Below are 15,590 nucleotides of genomic sequence, written 5' to 3'. Positions count from 1 at the left end.
TTAATTGAATTTCGCCAAATGCATCAGTAAAAAATATTGCGCCTATTTAATGTTAATGTTAATGTTAATAGATCGCAAAGCAGCATACAACTGACTTAAATGTTTGGAAAAAGCTACATTTGTCATCCGTAGCCTTAAAACGCATCTCGGGTGCAAGTGCACTGTAATTCACATCTGAATGCATTAAGGACGTACAGCGGATCGCTAAAATATTCAAATGATTATGATCACACATCCTCAATTCAAATATTATGGCGACACGATACCAAAGATGGTATGGTTTACAAACTTTGGAACCAAGCTGGAGATATCAGTGTGGCCCTATCACCTGGACATGTTGAAATATCTTCACGCCTAGAATAAAAAACTCCAGGCTTCTGTCATAAATGTCAATTTGGAGAGAAAAAATAAAGAATTACAGGGGGCAGTTTGGGAAAAAACAAATCCCTTCCGAATCGTCTGTAATAATGGACATTCTGAAGTAATAATTATATAACCAACGTTCTGTGGTAATACAAGTCCCGTGCGACTAGGGATAAAGTAGTTTTATGGGTAGTATAAATAACTAGTGCACATTAATGTTATAAACTTAGCATTCTATTTATTGTTATTGTGATAATTCAGTACTTGTATTGTGACATGGATTTTGGTCCATATCGCCCAGCTAGTGTTCATCTTCAAAACCCCAATACATTATCTCTTGACACTGACAGCTGACCTTATAGCATTTCAAACCTGGGTTAGTGTTCTCCAGCTGTTAGTCCACAATGTTACAAACCACAACAGCTAACATGCACAGCAGCAGCTGAAAGGTCTTGAGCCAAACACTGCTATTGATTGGTTTGAAAAGTGCTGTCACTAGCTCCTCCTTCCCGTATTGCCGTCTGCTGGCGTGGCGTGTCTGCAGTAGTTAACAGGGGTGTCAGTCTGGATCAGCTGATCACCTCTGCTCTGCCGTGTTTATGTCCTGTATGTGATCTGGCGTGTGTTAAAGTAAGCGGGCATTTGTTTGAGTGAGTGTAGAGTGTGCGCTGCTATCTAGCGGGGTCCAAGGCTGGATGGTCGTCAGTAACTATTAAATGGTCCCAGCTGTGGCAGCTGGTCACTAAGCCCTGACAATGGGCCATTGAGTAGTAAGGGTGTCGCGTAGTAGGCCTGAAGGCTAAACTATAAACCTTAAATTAATCTTAAGCCTATATTAAACTCTACAAAATAACCGATGGCAGCGCCGCAAAAGCACTTCTGTGTAAGGGTGTTTATTTACATAGTGATTCCCAAAACAACAGTACTGCCGCAACAAAAGTATACACATAAATGATGGGTCCAGCTAACTAACGCTGTCCTATCAATAGCAAAATCCCCCCATTGAACTGATATAGCACTTAATATATAATTGTAAACTGTCTGGTTCGAGCCCTGAATGCTGATTGGCTGACAGCCGTGGTATATCAGACTGTATACCGCTGGTATGACAAAACATTTATTTTTTTACTGCTCTAATTACGTTGGTAACCAGTTTATTACATTTACATTTAAGTTTATAATAGCAATAAGGCACCTTTGGGGTTTGTGGTATATGGCTAATTTACCACGGCTAAGGGCTGTGTCCAGGCACTGTGTTGCGTCATTCTTAAGAACAGCACTTAGCCGTGATATATTCGCCATATACCACACCCTCTTGGCGCTTATGCTTAAATATAAACATTTACATACCCTGTCAGTAGCGGTGGGGTTGTCTTCCAATGCGCTCATTCACATGGACAGGCACTACAAAGCCAGCCCTATTTGCCATAGCTTGGGTCCTTATTCCGTCATACCCGGAAGCTACAGAGATGTAGAGAGAGGAACCGAAAGAAACAGCGCTGATTCAAAAAACTAAGTACAATAAACGTCACTTAAAAGAAACATCAAGGCTGGTCTTCGTATTCTTTATACCAAACTGTTACTGAAGGGAGGTAAGAATATGTGTAATGTATGACCTGAGATCACTAGGTTCAGTCAATCAAATGTATTTATAAAGCCCTTGTTACATCACCAAAGTGCTATACAGAAACCCAGCCTAAAACCCAAAACCGCAAGCAATGCATATGTAGAAACAGGTTAACTTGTGTGTTGACCCACATTGCTAGAATTGGTGACAATGGAGCATGGAATGGTGTGTGGGTGTGTTGGCTTACCAAATGCTGCCCGCTGCCAGTGATGGACTTTTAAAATGTTTGTATTCGTGTGTGCCTGGGACACATTGTTTTGAGTATTTATGACTTTTCTGTGTGTTCCCCTCCAGCTGGACTTTCCCCTCCCCCCAGTCCAGAAGTTGGTAATCCCGGCTGCAGCGTTGGTGTCTGGGAGCCGCTCAATGTCCTTCAGGCCCTCTCTGACCCCCGCGGGCCTGACCCAGACCCCCGGAGGCACGGTGAGGACCCCCACCACCACCTCTAGAATAGTCACCTAATGGCTTCTAGGCATCCATACAACTACAGCCAACTAACTATCGATGTGTTGAATTGTTCCCCCAACTCAGACTCCATGGCTGTTTCTACATGTTGAATTGGGACCAATTATGATGTCCAACAACTAGGGCTGGGCGATTATATCAAGTTAATTAATTTGAATGTATGTTTTGGTGTCATGTTCCAAATGCCTGTATCGCATTCATTTTTCATTTGGTTTTATGAGTGTTTTATGTATTTTTGTTCTCGTCTCCTTTGTGCTGTGTGCACTGCACCTTCCCACTCGCACACAGACACCAAGCCCCTGCCCTTCATCACAACGACCAAGATAACTTCTTCCTCTGACAACGAGCAGTTTTAAACTCGCTATTTGAGGTTTGGTTCAAAAGAATAAGTCATATGGAGACAAACGCTTAGACGTTATTTTACTGTAATGGACGAGATGTCTGTAAATGTCTCAACTCACGAAATGTAGAACAGAGCAGACCCTACTAAAACGAGAGCATCAATGAACATGATTGTGGGAAATGAATGCTCAGTTTGTCACGCGTGGCATTGCGGTACCACGTACCTCTAGCAGCATCTTAGCCACAGGCTTATTCGCTAGCTGTCTAGTCTGTTTTATAAATGCGCATGAAAAGATGCATTTTATGTAAGGAATTGGCAACTTGTTCTCATTCTTAGAAATCTTCTTATCCAGGTAGGCTGCTGGATTTCAACATCCAAACAAAGTGAACAGGCTGTTGTTCAAACAGTTGGTGACAGACAGGAGGGTGTGTTCATAATTCAACTATCCATTTTTTTTTTTTGGCAAGCAAGTTAGATCCAAGTTGGCTAGACTTTAAATACGTGGGCTTGATTGTTTGAGACCTGTGTTAATGTTCTATAATGCCTGCTACCAGAAATGTGTCGTCATTAGTGGATGTGCGTTGTTCAAAAATGGCATTTTCATAGACATACTTGAAAGCCAGATAGTGATTATTGCAAAAAAGCAGGTTAAACTAGTTTGATAAAATAAATAAGTTATGCTTGTGGAATGCTTATATTAAGTCTAGGTATGATTTTACAAGCCCTGAATTCATTTGATTATTCCTGGCTGTTTTGAATTGCGGTGTATTGACATTTTATTGTGAAACCAAGCTTATTTAGAGATGAAGAAAAACAGTATTTATACTTTTATATTGTATATTTATACTTTATGTTGTATTAGTTTGAAAAACTCTAGATATGATTTGGTGGCCGTATAGCCCAGCCCTACCAACTGAGACTACACACCGGGCTGATTCTTTTAAAACGCATCCGTAGACTGTTGGGTTGGCTGTAGTTGGATAGATGTGTAGAAGCCTTAACAAGCTGAAGTAGATAGTTGCTTTCCAAATTACAGCCAGTCCATAGAACCAGACGTGTTTACGTTATGTTTAACCCTACCCTTTACTCCCTCCTTTCCAGCCCACAAGACGATCCCCTCTGATTCCTGAAGCAGTGGCAGGCCCTTGTCAAAGCACAAGCAGCAGCCTACCCACCTACCCTCTGTCCAGCACTCCTGCAACCAGCAGCACAGGGTCAGGAGGAGGGAAGATGAAGAGGGAGAGGACCAGCACAAGACCCTCGTCCAAACGACCTGAAGACGAGGTGGGTACACATCTCTATATGACCCCTTCTATTCTGTCTGGCGAGAAGTTTGTGATCCAGGCAATAAATTATTGGTTGGTTCTGAAATGTTTCTGGGTGGGTGGTTGGGTTGAAACCATTGTCTAATTGTGCAAGGCAATGCCGCTATGTGTAGTAGAGATATTCTGGTTAATGTATAGTACTGCTAACGGTTTTCTACACCCATCTCTTCAGATTGCTGAGCTTCCGGCCCTGCCGGCCAACACCTCAATCAGTCTGCCCATCTTCAGCTTCCCCAACCCCAAGCCTGTTGTCACTACCACACCTGTCCTGGTGGAGCCCGTCACTAATGAGGTCCGTCCAGCTCCGTTTGACTGTGTCCCATAGAGCACCTTATTCCCTTAAAAGTGCACTACTTTTGGCCCAATGGGGCCCTGCTTAAAAGTAGTGCACTATTTAGTGTGCCATTTGGTACATGGCCATTGACTTTTGATATCTTCAGTTGCCTTTATTTCAATGTATCCAAATGTGTTTAGTGTCCATCCTAATGACCATGAAGTCTGTCTTTCTTTCAGGTGCCACTGACTACAGCCCCCTCTACCCCTCCCTCCACACCTTTCACTTTCTCCTCCCCTATTGTCATGACAACTGCTGCTAGCCCACCGTCCTTCTCCTTGTCTGTAAGTCCCGCAGCTTGAGTATACCTGCTATGATGACAGTGTGACCCCCGTAGAATATTGTTTCTGTTCTGACATTCAACAATGGTGAGATGTTGACCATCTTCTGTCTCTTAGTCTGGATTTACCTTCAGTGCACCTGTAGTGAAAACGGGTCTGTCACTATCCAACGGGAAGATGGTCACCCCAGTAGTGGCAGCAGGTAAGCGTGGATCACTTTCAGGATGAGAACAAGATCCAAGCCTTGATGTAAAGGGAAACCACTTTCATAGCTAATGGTTGTCTTCTGTTTCCATTGGTGTCTCTGTAGTGAAGCATGCTGCCAGTGAGAGCATGGAGGAGTTTGAAGGGCCGTTTAAACCAGCCAAGATGTTGAAACAGGGCAGTGTGCTGGAGCTCCTCAAAGGACCTGGTGAGAATGACGGAAACATGAATACAGAACCTTGACGTTTCTAGTATTGCTTTACCTGATCTCTCTCTTATATGACTTACAAGTCATCTGCCATCATTTGTCGTTACTTATGTAATTTGTCATGACAGTGTTGTGGCTCTTTTTAATGGTGGGTTTAAATTAGTGTATTTTCAAATAGTGTCTTTATATTCATTTCTGGTTTTAGGGTGGTTTTTAACCCTATCTCTTTCCATTAGGGTTTACCGTTCCTGTTACTCAGACCTCCCCTGGCCCCAAAGCCCCCCAGGAGACCCCAGCCCTGTCCACCACCACCACCCCCTCCCTTGGGGACTTGTTCAAAGCGCCAACAGGCTCCTGGGACTGTGACGTCTGCATGGTGAGGAACAAACCCACTGCCACAAAGTGTGTGGCCTGTATGACCCCACATCCAAACTCTACTTTAGCGAAGACCGACAGTGAACATTTCACAACGTTGTCCGGGCTGGAGGGTTCCACCACTACTACCGCTGCTGGTTTTGGAGCCCTGTTCACAAAGTCTGCGGGAAGCTGGGACTGTGACACTTGTCTGGTTCAGAACAAGCCTCAAGCGGTCAAATGTGTGGCCTGTGAGACAGCCAAGCCTGGGACTGGAGTTAAAGCCACACTGACTCAGCATGCCTTCTCGGAGGCTAAGACTCTGCCTGCTGCTGCCCCCCTCTTGGGCTTCGGGGACAAGTTTAAGAAGCCAGAGGGAGCGTGGGAGTGTGACATGTGCATGGTGCAGAACAAGGCGCAGGACATCAAGTGTGTTTCCTGTATGAGCACTAAGCCAGGTAATGAGAAGAGAGAACAACCTGGTGTTTTTTAAAGTTTTTTTTGCTTAGAAGTGTTTTTTTTTTTTTCATGAAGTTGCCATTGAGAGAGTTTGTCTCAATACTGCTATCTTGGCCCACTGTTAATTTTGCACCAGAAGATCTTCAAGAAAGTATTTTAAAGAATTCTAGTGCAAATTAATGTTTACATTTTTGCTTATCGCTCATATCTTCATCTACCTAACAGGAGTGACGGCAGCGACTTCATCTCTAACTCCCGCCCCTGTCAGCACCGCTCCTCTACTAGGCTTTGGGGCCCAGTTCAAGAAGCCAGATGGAGCGTGGGAGTGTGACGTGTGCTGTGTTCAGAACAAGGGAGCAGACCAGGCGTGTGTGGCCTGTCAGACCCTTAAGCCTGGGGCTAAAGTAGAGCCTAAAGGTACGTACAGCTGTCAACTGCCATCTTTGTGTGTTATAGAGGCTTCGTTAGAGGGCTTTGTCATTGTAGCAAGATCTTTGATATTAGTGAAGAGAGATGTGAAGCCTGAACTAGTGTAAGGAAATGTGTGATAACAGTGGGTTTTCTTTTAATACAGAATACTGAAGTAGTTAATTAATGTGATCCTCTGTCTCTTTCAGCATTCGGTTCCTCGTCATTTGGTATCCAGTCCTTGTCTGACACCGGCTCAGGGGGATTCAAGTTTGGCATGGGGGTGTCATCGGACTCGGCCTCTAGTTCTGGGGGCTTTAAATTCGGCGGCACCCTCTCTGACTCCTCTTCAGGGGGCTTCAAATTCGGTGCAGCTGCCTCATCAGACACCACCTCAACAGACACCAGCAGCTCTGCAGGCTTCAAATTCGGCGGCTCCACAGAGGGCTTCAAATTTGGAGCTTCTACTGCTTCCACCCCTGAAGTGGATGAGGGGGGAAAGGCTGAAGCCCTGAGTATGGGTGCCCGGTTCAAATTTGGCATCAGCGGTGGGATCTCGTTCGGCACTGCAGCAGCTGCTAGCACGGAGATCAAACCCTCGGACGGAGGGTTCTCCTTTGGACTATCAAAACCGACAACCACCACCTCTACTTTAAGCCTTCCTGTCTCTACAGAGAAGGACAGTGGAGCTTCTACAGAAACCACCACAACAGCATCAGCTCCTATTTTTGGGAAGCTGGCTGAGCCTCCTGCCCTGGCCACACCACTAGGGGGCAGCATATTTGAGGAATCGCTAGAAAAAGACCAGGACCCTTTCACCTTTGGGAAGCCTGAGAAGGAGGCCTCTATGGGGTCTGGGTTCCTGTTCAGTGCTGCTAGTAAAGAGGCGGAGGCATCGGCTCCCCCTGGAGGCTTTTCCTTCTTTATGGTAGATCCATCTGCAGACCAGCCCAAAGCACCTACCTTCACCTTTGGGAAGCTGGCAGACAGCGAGACCCCAGCAGCAAAAGCCCCTAAGCCCTCATTCAGCTTTGGGCAAAGTGCTACAGGTGGGAGGGATACGCTGCAATAGTTAGTTCATGTTATTATTAACTCATTTTGTATTTGTCAATTCTTTGAATGGATGTTCTACTATAAAATTGATATTTTTTTGTGAATGTACACACTGTCTGCACCTAAACCAATCATTCTTTACTTCAGTTGTTTTTGTTTTTCTTGCAGATGCTGCAGCCTCAAAGCCAGTGTTTGGGTTCATGGCAACCACCACCACCTCTACTTCCACCACCCCTGCTCCCAGGCTGTTTGGGCCCACCAGCAGCACTACCCCAGCACCTATCCCGGCCCCCAGTACCTTCCTGTTCGGGCAGAATGCCTCAAGTGAGGCCACCCCAGCCAAGTCCTTCTTGTTTGGGCAGAGCCAGGACAGCCTGCCTGCCCCTGCAGCTTCCCTGAACCCTGGCCCGGCTCAACCATTCCTGTTTGGGTCTGGACCTAACACTGCTGCTCCCTCCTTCGCTTTTGGAGCGGCACCGCTCTCCACTGCCTCATCTACAGGTTGGTTCTTTTTAGGACTTATTTTCGAGGAACATTGTTTTTTTCAGCCAGAATGTTGCCACTGCACTATTTTACTAATGTGAATTGATAGTGTTGTGCTTTTTCTGTTCACTTCTCTTGATCTAATATGTGTAGCTGTTGACTGCATTGACCAATAGTTGAACCAAGATATTTTTCCACTCAAGCGCTCTCTTTTTGTTGTTGAAATGTAATCAAGTTGTCTGTCTCCAGCTCCATCAGCAGCCCCTGCTCCGTTTGTATTCAGCCCTGCCTCCTCCTCTGGCTTTGGGTCAGGGCAAGCTTCTACCTTTGGTCAGGGTACCTCCCAGCCCAATGCCCCTGCGTTTGGTTCTCCCGCCCCGTCCCCCTTCTCTGCCACGGCCTCACAGCCTCCTGCCTTCGGGGGGAAGGCCAACTCTGTCCCTGTGTTCGAACAGCAAGCCAACTCCACGCCCGCTTTTGGGTCATCCACCTCTGCCACACCAGGTGGGTTGCTACGGTCACTTTCTGGGGTTGTTTTGTGTATGTTCAGAGCGACTTTTTCCACATTTTGTTCCAGCCTGAATTTAAAATGGATTAAATAGATTTTGTGTCACTGGCCTACACACAATACCCCATAATGTGAAAGTGGAATGTTAATAAAAATGTTTACAAATTAATTAAAAATGAGTCAAGTATTCAAGCACTTTATGGCAATCATAGAGTAAAAATGTGCTAAACATGTCACATAATAAACATGATTTTTGAATCACTACCTAATCTCTGTACCTCACACATACAAACCCCACACATTATATATGTAAGTTCCCTCAGTCAAGCAGTGAATTCCAAACATATTCAACTACAAAGAACAGGGAAGTTTTCCAATGCTTCGCAAAGAAGAACAGTTACACAGTTTAATGGCTGTGATCGGAGAAAACTGAGGATGGATCATCATTGTAGTTACTCCACAATACTAACCTAAATGACAGAGTAAAAAGAAGGAAGCATATACAGACTAAGAAATATTCCAAAACATGTGTCCTGTTTGCAATAAGGCAGTAAAGTAAAACTGCTAAAAATGTGGCAAAGAAATAAACTTTGTCCTCTTAGTCATAGCTGTCTATTTGCCGCCACAAACCGATGCTGGCACTAAGACCGCACTCAGCCAGCTATGTAAGGCCATAAGCAAACAAGAAAATGGTCATCCAGAGGTGGCGCTCCTAGTGGCCGGTGACTTTAATGCAGGCAAAACTGAAATCTGTTTTACCTTGTTTCTACCAGCATGTCACGTGCAACCAGGGGGGAAAAAACTCTAGACCACCTTTACTCCACACACAGAGACTCATACAAAGCTATTCCTCGCCCTCCATTTGGGAAATCTGACCATAATTCTATCCTCCTGATTCCTGCTTCCAAGCAAAAATTAAAACAGAAGTGACTTGCTCAGTACGAAAGTGGTCAGATGTGCAAATGCTACTCTACAGGACTGTTTTGATAGCACAGACTGGAATATGTTCCAGGTTTCATCCAATGGCATTGAGGAGTATACCACCTCAGTCGGGCTTCATCAATAAGTGCATCAACGATGTCGTCCCCACAGTGACCGTATGCACATATCCCAACCAGAAGCCATGGATTACAGGCAACATCCGCATCTAGCTAAAGGCTAGAGCTGCCGCTTTCAAGGAGCGGGACACTAATCCGGACGCTTCTAAGAAATCCCTCTACACCCTCCGACGAACCATCTAACAGGCACCGCGTCAATACAGGATTAAGATTGAATCCTACTACACCAGCTCTGACGCTTGTCGGATGTGGCAGGGCTTGAAAACTATTACGGACTACAAAGGGAAACCGAGTTGCACAGGCGAGCTAAATGACTTTTTATGCTCGCTTCGAGGCAAGTAACATTGAAGCATGCATGAGAGCACCAGCTGTTCCGGATGACTGTGATCACGCTCTCGGTAGCCGATGTGCGCAAGACCTTTAAACAGGTCAACATTCACAAGGCTGTGGGGACAGATGGATTACCAGGACGTGTACTCAAAGCATGCACAGACCAAATGGCAAGTGTCTTCGCTGACATTTTCAACCTTTCCCTGACCGAGTCTGTAATACCTGCATGTTTCAAGCAGGCCACCGTAGTCCCTGTGCCCAAGGAAACAAAGGTAACCTGCGTAAATGATTACTGCCCGTAGCACTCGCGTCGGTAGCCATGAAGTGCTTTGAAAGGCTGGCATGGCTTACATCAACAGCATCATCTCGAATACCTTGACCCACTCAATTCGCATACCTGCCCCAACAGATCCACAGATGACGCAATCTCAATCACACTGCCCTTTCCCACCTGTACAAAAGGAACACCTATGTGAGAATGCTATTCATTGACTACAGCTCAGCGTTCAACACGATAGTGCCCACAAAGCTCATCACTAAGCGAAGGACCCTGGGACTAAACACCTCCCTCTCCTACTGGATCCTGGTCTTCCTGACGGGCCACCCACAGGTGGTAAGGGTAGGCAACAACACATCTGCCACACTGATCCTCAACACTCGGGCCACTCAGGGGTGTGTGCTTAGTCCCCTCCTGTACTCACCCACGACTGTGTGGTCAAACACTACTCCAACACTAACTTTGCTGACGACACAAGTCTTAAGCCTGATCACTGACAACGATAAGACAGCCTATAGGGAGGTGGTCAGAGACCAGGCAGTGTGGTGCCAGGACAACAACCTCTCCCTCAATGTGAGCAAGACAAAGGAGCTGATCGTGGATTACAGGAAAAGGTCGGCTGAACAGGCCCACATTCACATCGACGGGGCTGTAGACTCGGTACCGATACCTCCTGTATGTAGCCTCGTTACTTTATTTGGTAAATATTTTCTTAACTCTTTCTTGAACTGCACTGTTGGTTAAGGTCTTGTAAGTAAGCATTTTGTTGTATTCTCGGCGCATGTGACAAATAACGCTTTGTATTTCAAATCAAATTTTATGTTTAGGGCAAACGCAACACATCACTGACACCCACTCATCATATTTTCAAGTGTGGTGGCGGCGACATGTTATGGGTTTGCTTGTCATTGGCAAGGACTAAGGAGTGTTTTATGATGAAAAGAAACGGAATAGAGCTCAGCAAAGGCTAAATCCTAGAGGAAAACCTAGTCAGCTTTCCAGCAGACACTGGGAGACATTCATATTTCAGCAGGACCATAACCTAAAACACAAGGCCAAATATACACAAGTTGCTTACCTAGACAACAGTGAATGTTCTTGAGTGGCCTAGTTACAGCTTTGACTTAAATGAGCTTGAAAATCTATGGCAAGACATCAAAATGGCTGTCTAGCAATGATCAACAACCAACTTGACATCGCACAATCCAGGGTTGCAAAGTGCTTAGACTTACACAGCTGTAAAAGCTGCCAAATGTGCTTCTAAAGTATTGTCTCAGGAGTGTGAATACTTATGTAAATAAGATTTCTGTTTTATTTTCAATACATTTGCAAAAATGTTTTCTTTTTGTCATTGCGGTATTGTGTGTCGATAAATTAGAAAATATTTTGAATTCAGGCTATAACACAACAGTGGAATAATTCAAGGGGTATGAATATATTCTGACGGCAATAAAAAAACAAGTGCCATTTAAGATTGATATGATTTATTTATTTTTAAATACATTTTACTAAGTCTGAGTAGCGAGATTTGCTTTTGAATCATCCTATCACGCAACGTTAAAGCTTCAACTTCAAAGATTCACCCGATGTCCATGGTTTTACCAGGTGGCGGTTTCCAGTTTGGAGCAGTCAGTGCGTTCGGCACGTCCAGTAACAGCACGGGGGTGTTTGCTTTCGGAGGGGCACCAGGAGGGTCCCCCGCCCCTTCTGCCACACCCTCCATGGCACCCCAACCCAGTGCACCTGGAGGTGGCTTTAACTTTATTGGGTGAGTCCAACAGCGCCAACTCCTGAAAAAGGATTGGCCCAAATTCACCTGTCCCTATGTAAATACAGTGGTATTTATATGCTCTCAGAATGTTTGCCTTCCCTGGTTTAGTGGTTCAGGTGTTAGTCCTAAGTCTTTGTATTTAACACAAGTGTAATGTATAGTTATGATGGTGTTGATAATAATTAAATAAAAATAGATGCCTTTTTGTACCAAACATCTGCAAGTTATTGGATGTGCGCACACTTAGTTTGAATTGTGTGTTGATGACGTCTTATCCCCTACTACAGGTCAACAAAGAGCACCACCTTCACTGCAGCCCCTGCAGGACAGAATTCAATCGCTAGACGCAAGATCAAAACAGCTGTCCGGCGTAAGAAGTAAAACATCCATTGGACTAGACTTGACCCTTTAAGCATAGACGGGACTACTTCCTCTGGACAAACACTGAACTACTTAGCATGTAAAGAAGCTCTGGTGAAGCCCCCATCTGGAGATGTATGGGTGATACTCTGATGGGTGGGTGGGAGGGGGGGGGGGGGTAGACCCCAGAGCAACTAGAGAGTGGGACCCTCGTACAGGGCAGGTGTCGGGCTTAAAAAATAAACTGCGAACGAACCTACAGTATGATGGCGACAACAACACAATCAAGTGAGAAACTTCTGCTTAACAACACCTCCAAATGTCAGCTAGAACATTGTTGTGACTTTTTGTAATTAAAATACAAATGCAAAAACTGAAATTGAAAGTTGACAGTGTAAAAATCGTACTGTCAAGTTGATTAGTATGGGTGATCAGGTTATGCACTGCGAACGTTAATGCAGAGATTAATAAGAGCTGTGGTGCGAATTCCAAATGGCACCCTACTCCCTATGTAGTGAACTTTAGTTTAACCTGTGAATTTGAAGCAGTGCACATCATTGGGTCGGGAATAGGGTACTATTTGAGACGTAGACATAGTGTCAATGGCGTGTATGCTGTATGTACAGGTTTCTGTGTACTGAATGACGCGTGCTTGTTTTCTGTATACAGATTTGGGGTGTTTGGTTTCTGTGTGTGTGTGTGTGTGGAAACTGAACGAAAGTGTCATGTGTGGTCGTGGCTGGTTGAGGCTGTCAGACAGTTGTAGGTGAGATGCTTATGAATGTGTTTAAATGGAGGCAGTGAGGAGGGTGGGGAAGAGAGGACCGTTACCCCAGCACTGTGGAGGTTGGGTCTAGAGACCGACTCCTGAAATATCATCCTTAGGACTTTGTAAATCTGTAGTTCCACATCTGTTCACTGTTCTTACTACTTTTGTAACCCCTTTGTCGCTCCATCTCCTTTATTTTCTCTTGTGCCCTCTTTCTCTTCCTTTTATTCTTATTCATGTTCTCTCCCTTCACCACCTCCTGCCGCTCTCTTAATTGGCATTTGAACATTATAACCTGTAAATAGTAACTAGCTTTTTTTTTTATCTGTGAAGTTGAATTTGTGTGTTAAACCAACTCTACATTCAGCATTTTGTCATTTAGAATTTATTATGTAAATCCTTTATTCAAAGTTGCCTGAAATCCATTTAAAAAAATTCAATGCATATTGGGATCCTTTGAAGACTAAAGTTATATTGGCATTTCTGATCCACTTTTGTTTGGACCAAAACCAGTATTGTACAAAGTATTAGTATATATTTTTATATTGCTTGTTTAAATGGACTAGGGTGACTTTGGATAATAAGGAAGTCGATTTAATTTTAAAGCCATGATTGTTACTGGATTAGTAATAAAATAAGATCCATGGGTAATTGCCGTCAATAAAACTATAATATGTCATTAACATGTTGTGATTTCTTTCCCACAAAATAATAGTGGTTAGCGCGTTGGGCCAGTAACTGAAAGGTTGCTGGATCGAATCCCCGAGCTGACAAGGTAAAAATCTGTATTTCTGCCCCTAAACAAGGCAGTTAACCCACTGTTCCCCGGTAAGCATCATTGTAAATAAGAATTTGTTCTTAACTGGCTTGCCTAGTTAAATAAAGGTTCAGTATGAAATGAGTTAGTTTTATAACGAGTTATATACCAGAATTGAGGAGAACGTGAACAAAAACGATTTCAGTTATGTACGAAAATAGGTTTATTTTTTTCGTAGAACATCAAAGGCGCATTAGCCACTTTGTAAAAAAAAATATATATGGTAACAATAGGTCTATCTAACTGAACAAGAACGTTGGATATATTTTCTCCATAAATATTTACAGATGGATTTTCCTCCTGTTTTCTACTCTACAGTCCCCCAGTATTTCGGCACTACGCCGTTGCGCTGTGGGCAGTACCGGCGCGTGTGCGCTTTGTCTCCGGTGCCGCCACACATAGGACAAATGTAGCTCCTCAGAATGGGGCAGATGACTTTGCTGTCTTTGGATTTCAGTTTGTGGCTCCGGTAGATCTCTGCCGTTTCTCCATTTTGCTTGCAGAAGCCGCAGTAATCACCGGAAGCCAGGCTGTGGCTCGTGTTTCCTGAAATGCTGCTTGCAGAACTCAGGCTCTCAGTCCCGATTGAATTCAGACGAAACCAGTGTTGCTCCTGGCGACCGGTCTGGTGATCCTCTGCGTCCGGCACGTGCTCTTTTAGCTGGGTACAGGTGGTCGCTGTCCGATCTGCGACGTCACAAAGTTTCTCCAGCATCCTCCCTAGGTTCATATAGTCATGCCACATGTCGAAATAATGGGTCGGGGCGAGGCTGCTCTCAGCCATTAGATTTCTTTGCATTGTTGTAATCTTCCCGGAAATCATGTACAGGCGTCTGGAACTCGGAAATCAAGTACACGCGTCTGGAACTCTGCATCAATAATGTTTGTGGCCTGGACGCATTCCAGCAATTTATAGTAGCCCAGTGGCCGGGGCCAAACATTTTAGGAATGTAGCTTGTCTGTCTAGTCGGAGGGGCGATATGCTTGCGAAGTGTGTTGTCTGTCCCAAGGGACTGGCCCCAGCCAGGTGGTAAACATTGCCACGTGCAGTCATTGTTTTGACAGTAACTTTTTCAAGCGCAACACATGAGTAGACGTCTAGCTGTCTGTCAGAGAGAATTAAAGGTCATTATGTTTGATGTTGCCACACTCTCTCTTTATAGTTCTGCAGTGTTTGAACACAGATTTTTAACACTACACCAAACGAGGAAGCTTGTATGCAGATTTTAAATGTATTGTATATCTGTAGGACCATTTTATGCCCATATTGTGTAGCTTAATAGGGTTTTGGTAGAACAGGTAAAATCGGATTTCAGTGGTCCCTTTTGTCAATTCGCATTCATATTCTCCTTAATGCATTGTTTTCAAATTTGTATGAACAATAACCTATAGTCTTATGCATTTAAAGCCAACATTGTGTAGCAAATGCTTCAACTGTGCATTGGTGCTGGAATTCCTGGTTATTACAGCAAATGTGTTGATATGTCAGCTATATGAATAAAGTGATCAATAAGACCCTGAGGGTTTAAACTTTAAAGGTCAATGGGTATCTTCTTGATTTTGTTTTGCAGCTGCACATGGAGCCTCATTATGTCTAGACGGAGGATGACTAGACTGAGGTCTGGTCAGAAACATAGTATCACATTTAGGCTCCTTAGTGTTTTGACTGCATGCATGCAAACCCTCATGTATTCTCTGCCAGCTGCATGTGTTCCTTACATTGACACAGTTGACCATGTGCAGTGAGAAAAACATGACAATGTTATAAAATCATTGATAGGTGCCAGTACAAA

The 15,590-nt window shown here is 44.3% G+C and overlaps 2 protein-coding genes across 4 annotated transcripts in view; one reads left to right on the top strand and one right to left on the bottom strand.

Annotated features, from left to right (window-relative positions):
• The window catches only part of LOC139555154 (nuclear pore complex protein Nup153-like), a 41,361-nt gene extending 27,698 nt beyond the window's left edge, over positions 1 to 13,663 (top strand). For 2 of the 3 annotated variants that reach the window (XM_071368721.1, XM_071368722.1), the window contains exons 9-21: positions 2,285 to 2,413; positions 3,900 to 4,082; positions 4,296 to 4,415; positions 4,637 to 4,741; positions 4,856 to 4,940; positions 5,049 to 5,150; positions 5,387 to 5,962; positions 6,189 to 6,380; positions 6,581 to 7,420; positions 7,593 to 7,925; positions 8,157 to 8,411; positions 11,686 to 11,848; positions 12,139 to 13,663. In XM_071368721.1, coding sequence (XP_071224822.1) covers positions 2,285 to 2,413; positions 3,900 to 4,082; positions 4,296 to 4,415; positions 4,637 to 4,741; positions 4,856 to 4,940; positions 5,049 to 5,150; positions 5,387 to 5,962; positions 6,189 to 6,380; positions 6,581 to 7,420; positions 7,593 to 7,925; positions 8,157 to 8,411; positions 11,686 to 11,848; positions 12,139 to 12,232 — 3,177 coding nt within the window. In that variant the 3' untranslated portion in view covers positions 12,233 to 13,663. Of the gene's footprint in view, positions 1 to 2,284; positions 2,414 to 3,899; positions 4,083 to 4,295; positions 4,416 to 4,636; positions 4,742 to 4,855; positions 4,941 to 5,048; positions 5,151 to 5,386; positions 5,963 to 6,188; positions 6,381 to 6,580; positions 7,443 to 7,592; positions 7,926 to 8,156; positions 8,412 to 11,685; positions 11,849 to 12,138 lie in introns of those variants that run through there. The other variant, XM_071368723.1, reaches the window with a different exon arrangement.
• Positions 13,664 to 14,104: 441 nt separating this feature from the next.
• Positions 14,105 to 14,581, bottom strand: nanos2 (nanos homolog 2). Its single transcript, XM_071367096.1, has one exon. It carries the CDS (start codon positions 14,579 to 14,581, stop codon positions 14,105 to 14,107), a length of 477 nt encoding a protein of 158 aa, XP_071223197.1.
• Between the last annotated feature and the right edge of the window lie 1,009 nt (positions 14,582 to 15,590).

Source organism: Salvelinus alpinus, chromosome 26 (assembly GCF_045679555.1).
Source record: "Salvelinus alpinus chromosome 26, SLU_Salpinus.1, whole genome shotgun sequence".
In the NCBI taxonomy this organism is placed as follows: domain Eukaryota; kingdom Metazoa; phylum Chordata; class Actinopteri; order Salmoniformes; family Salmonidae; genus Salvelinus; species Salvelinus alpinus.
This window is presented reverse-complemented; position numbering and strand designations above follow the sequence as displayed.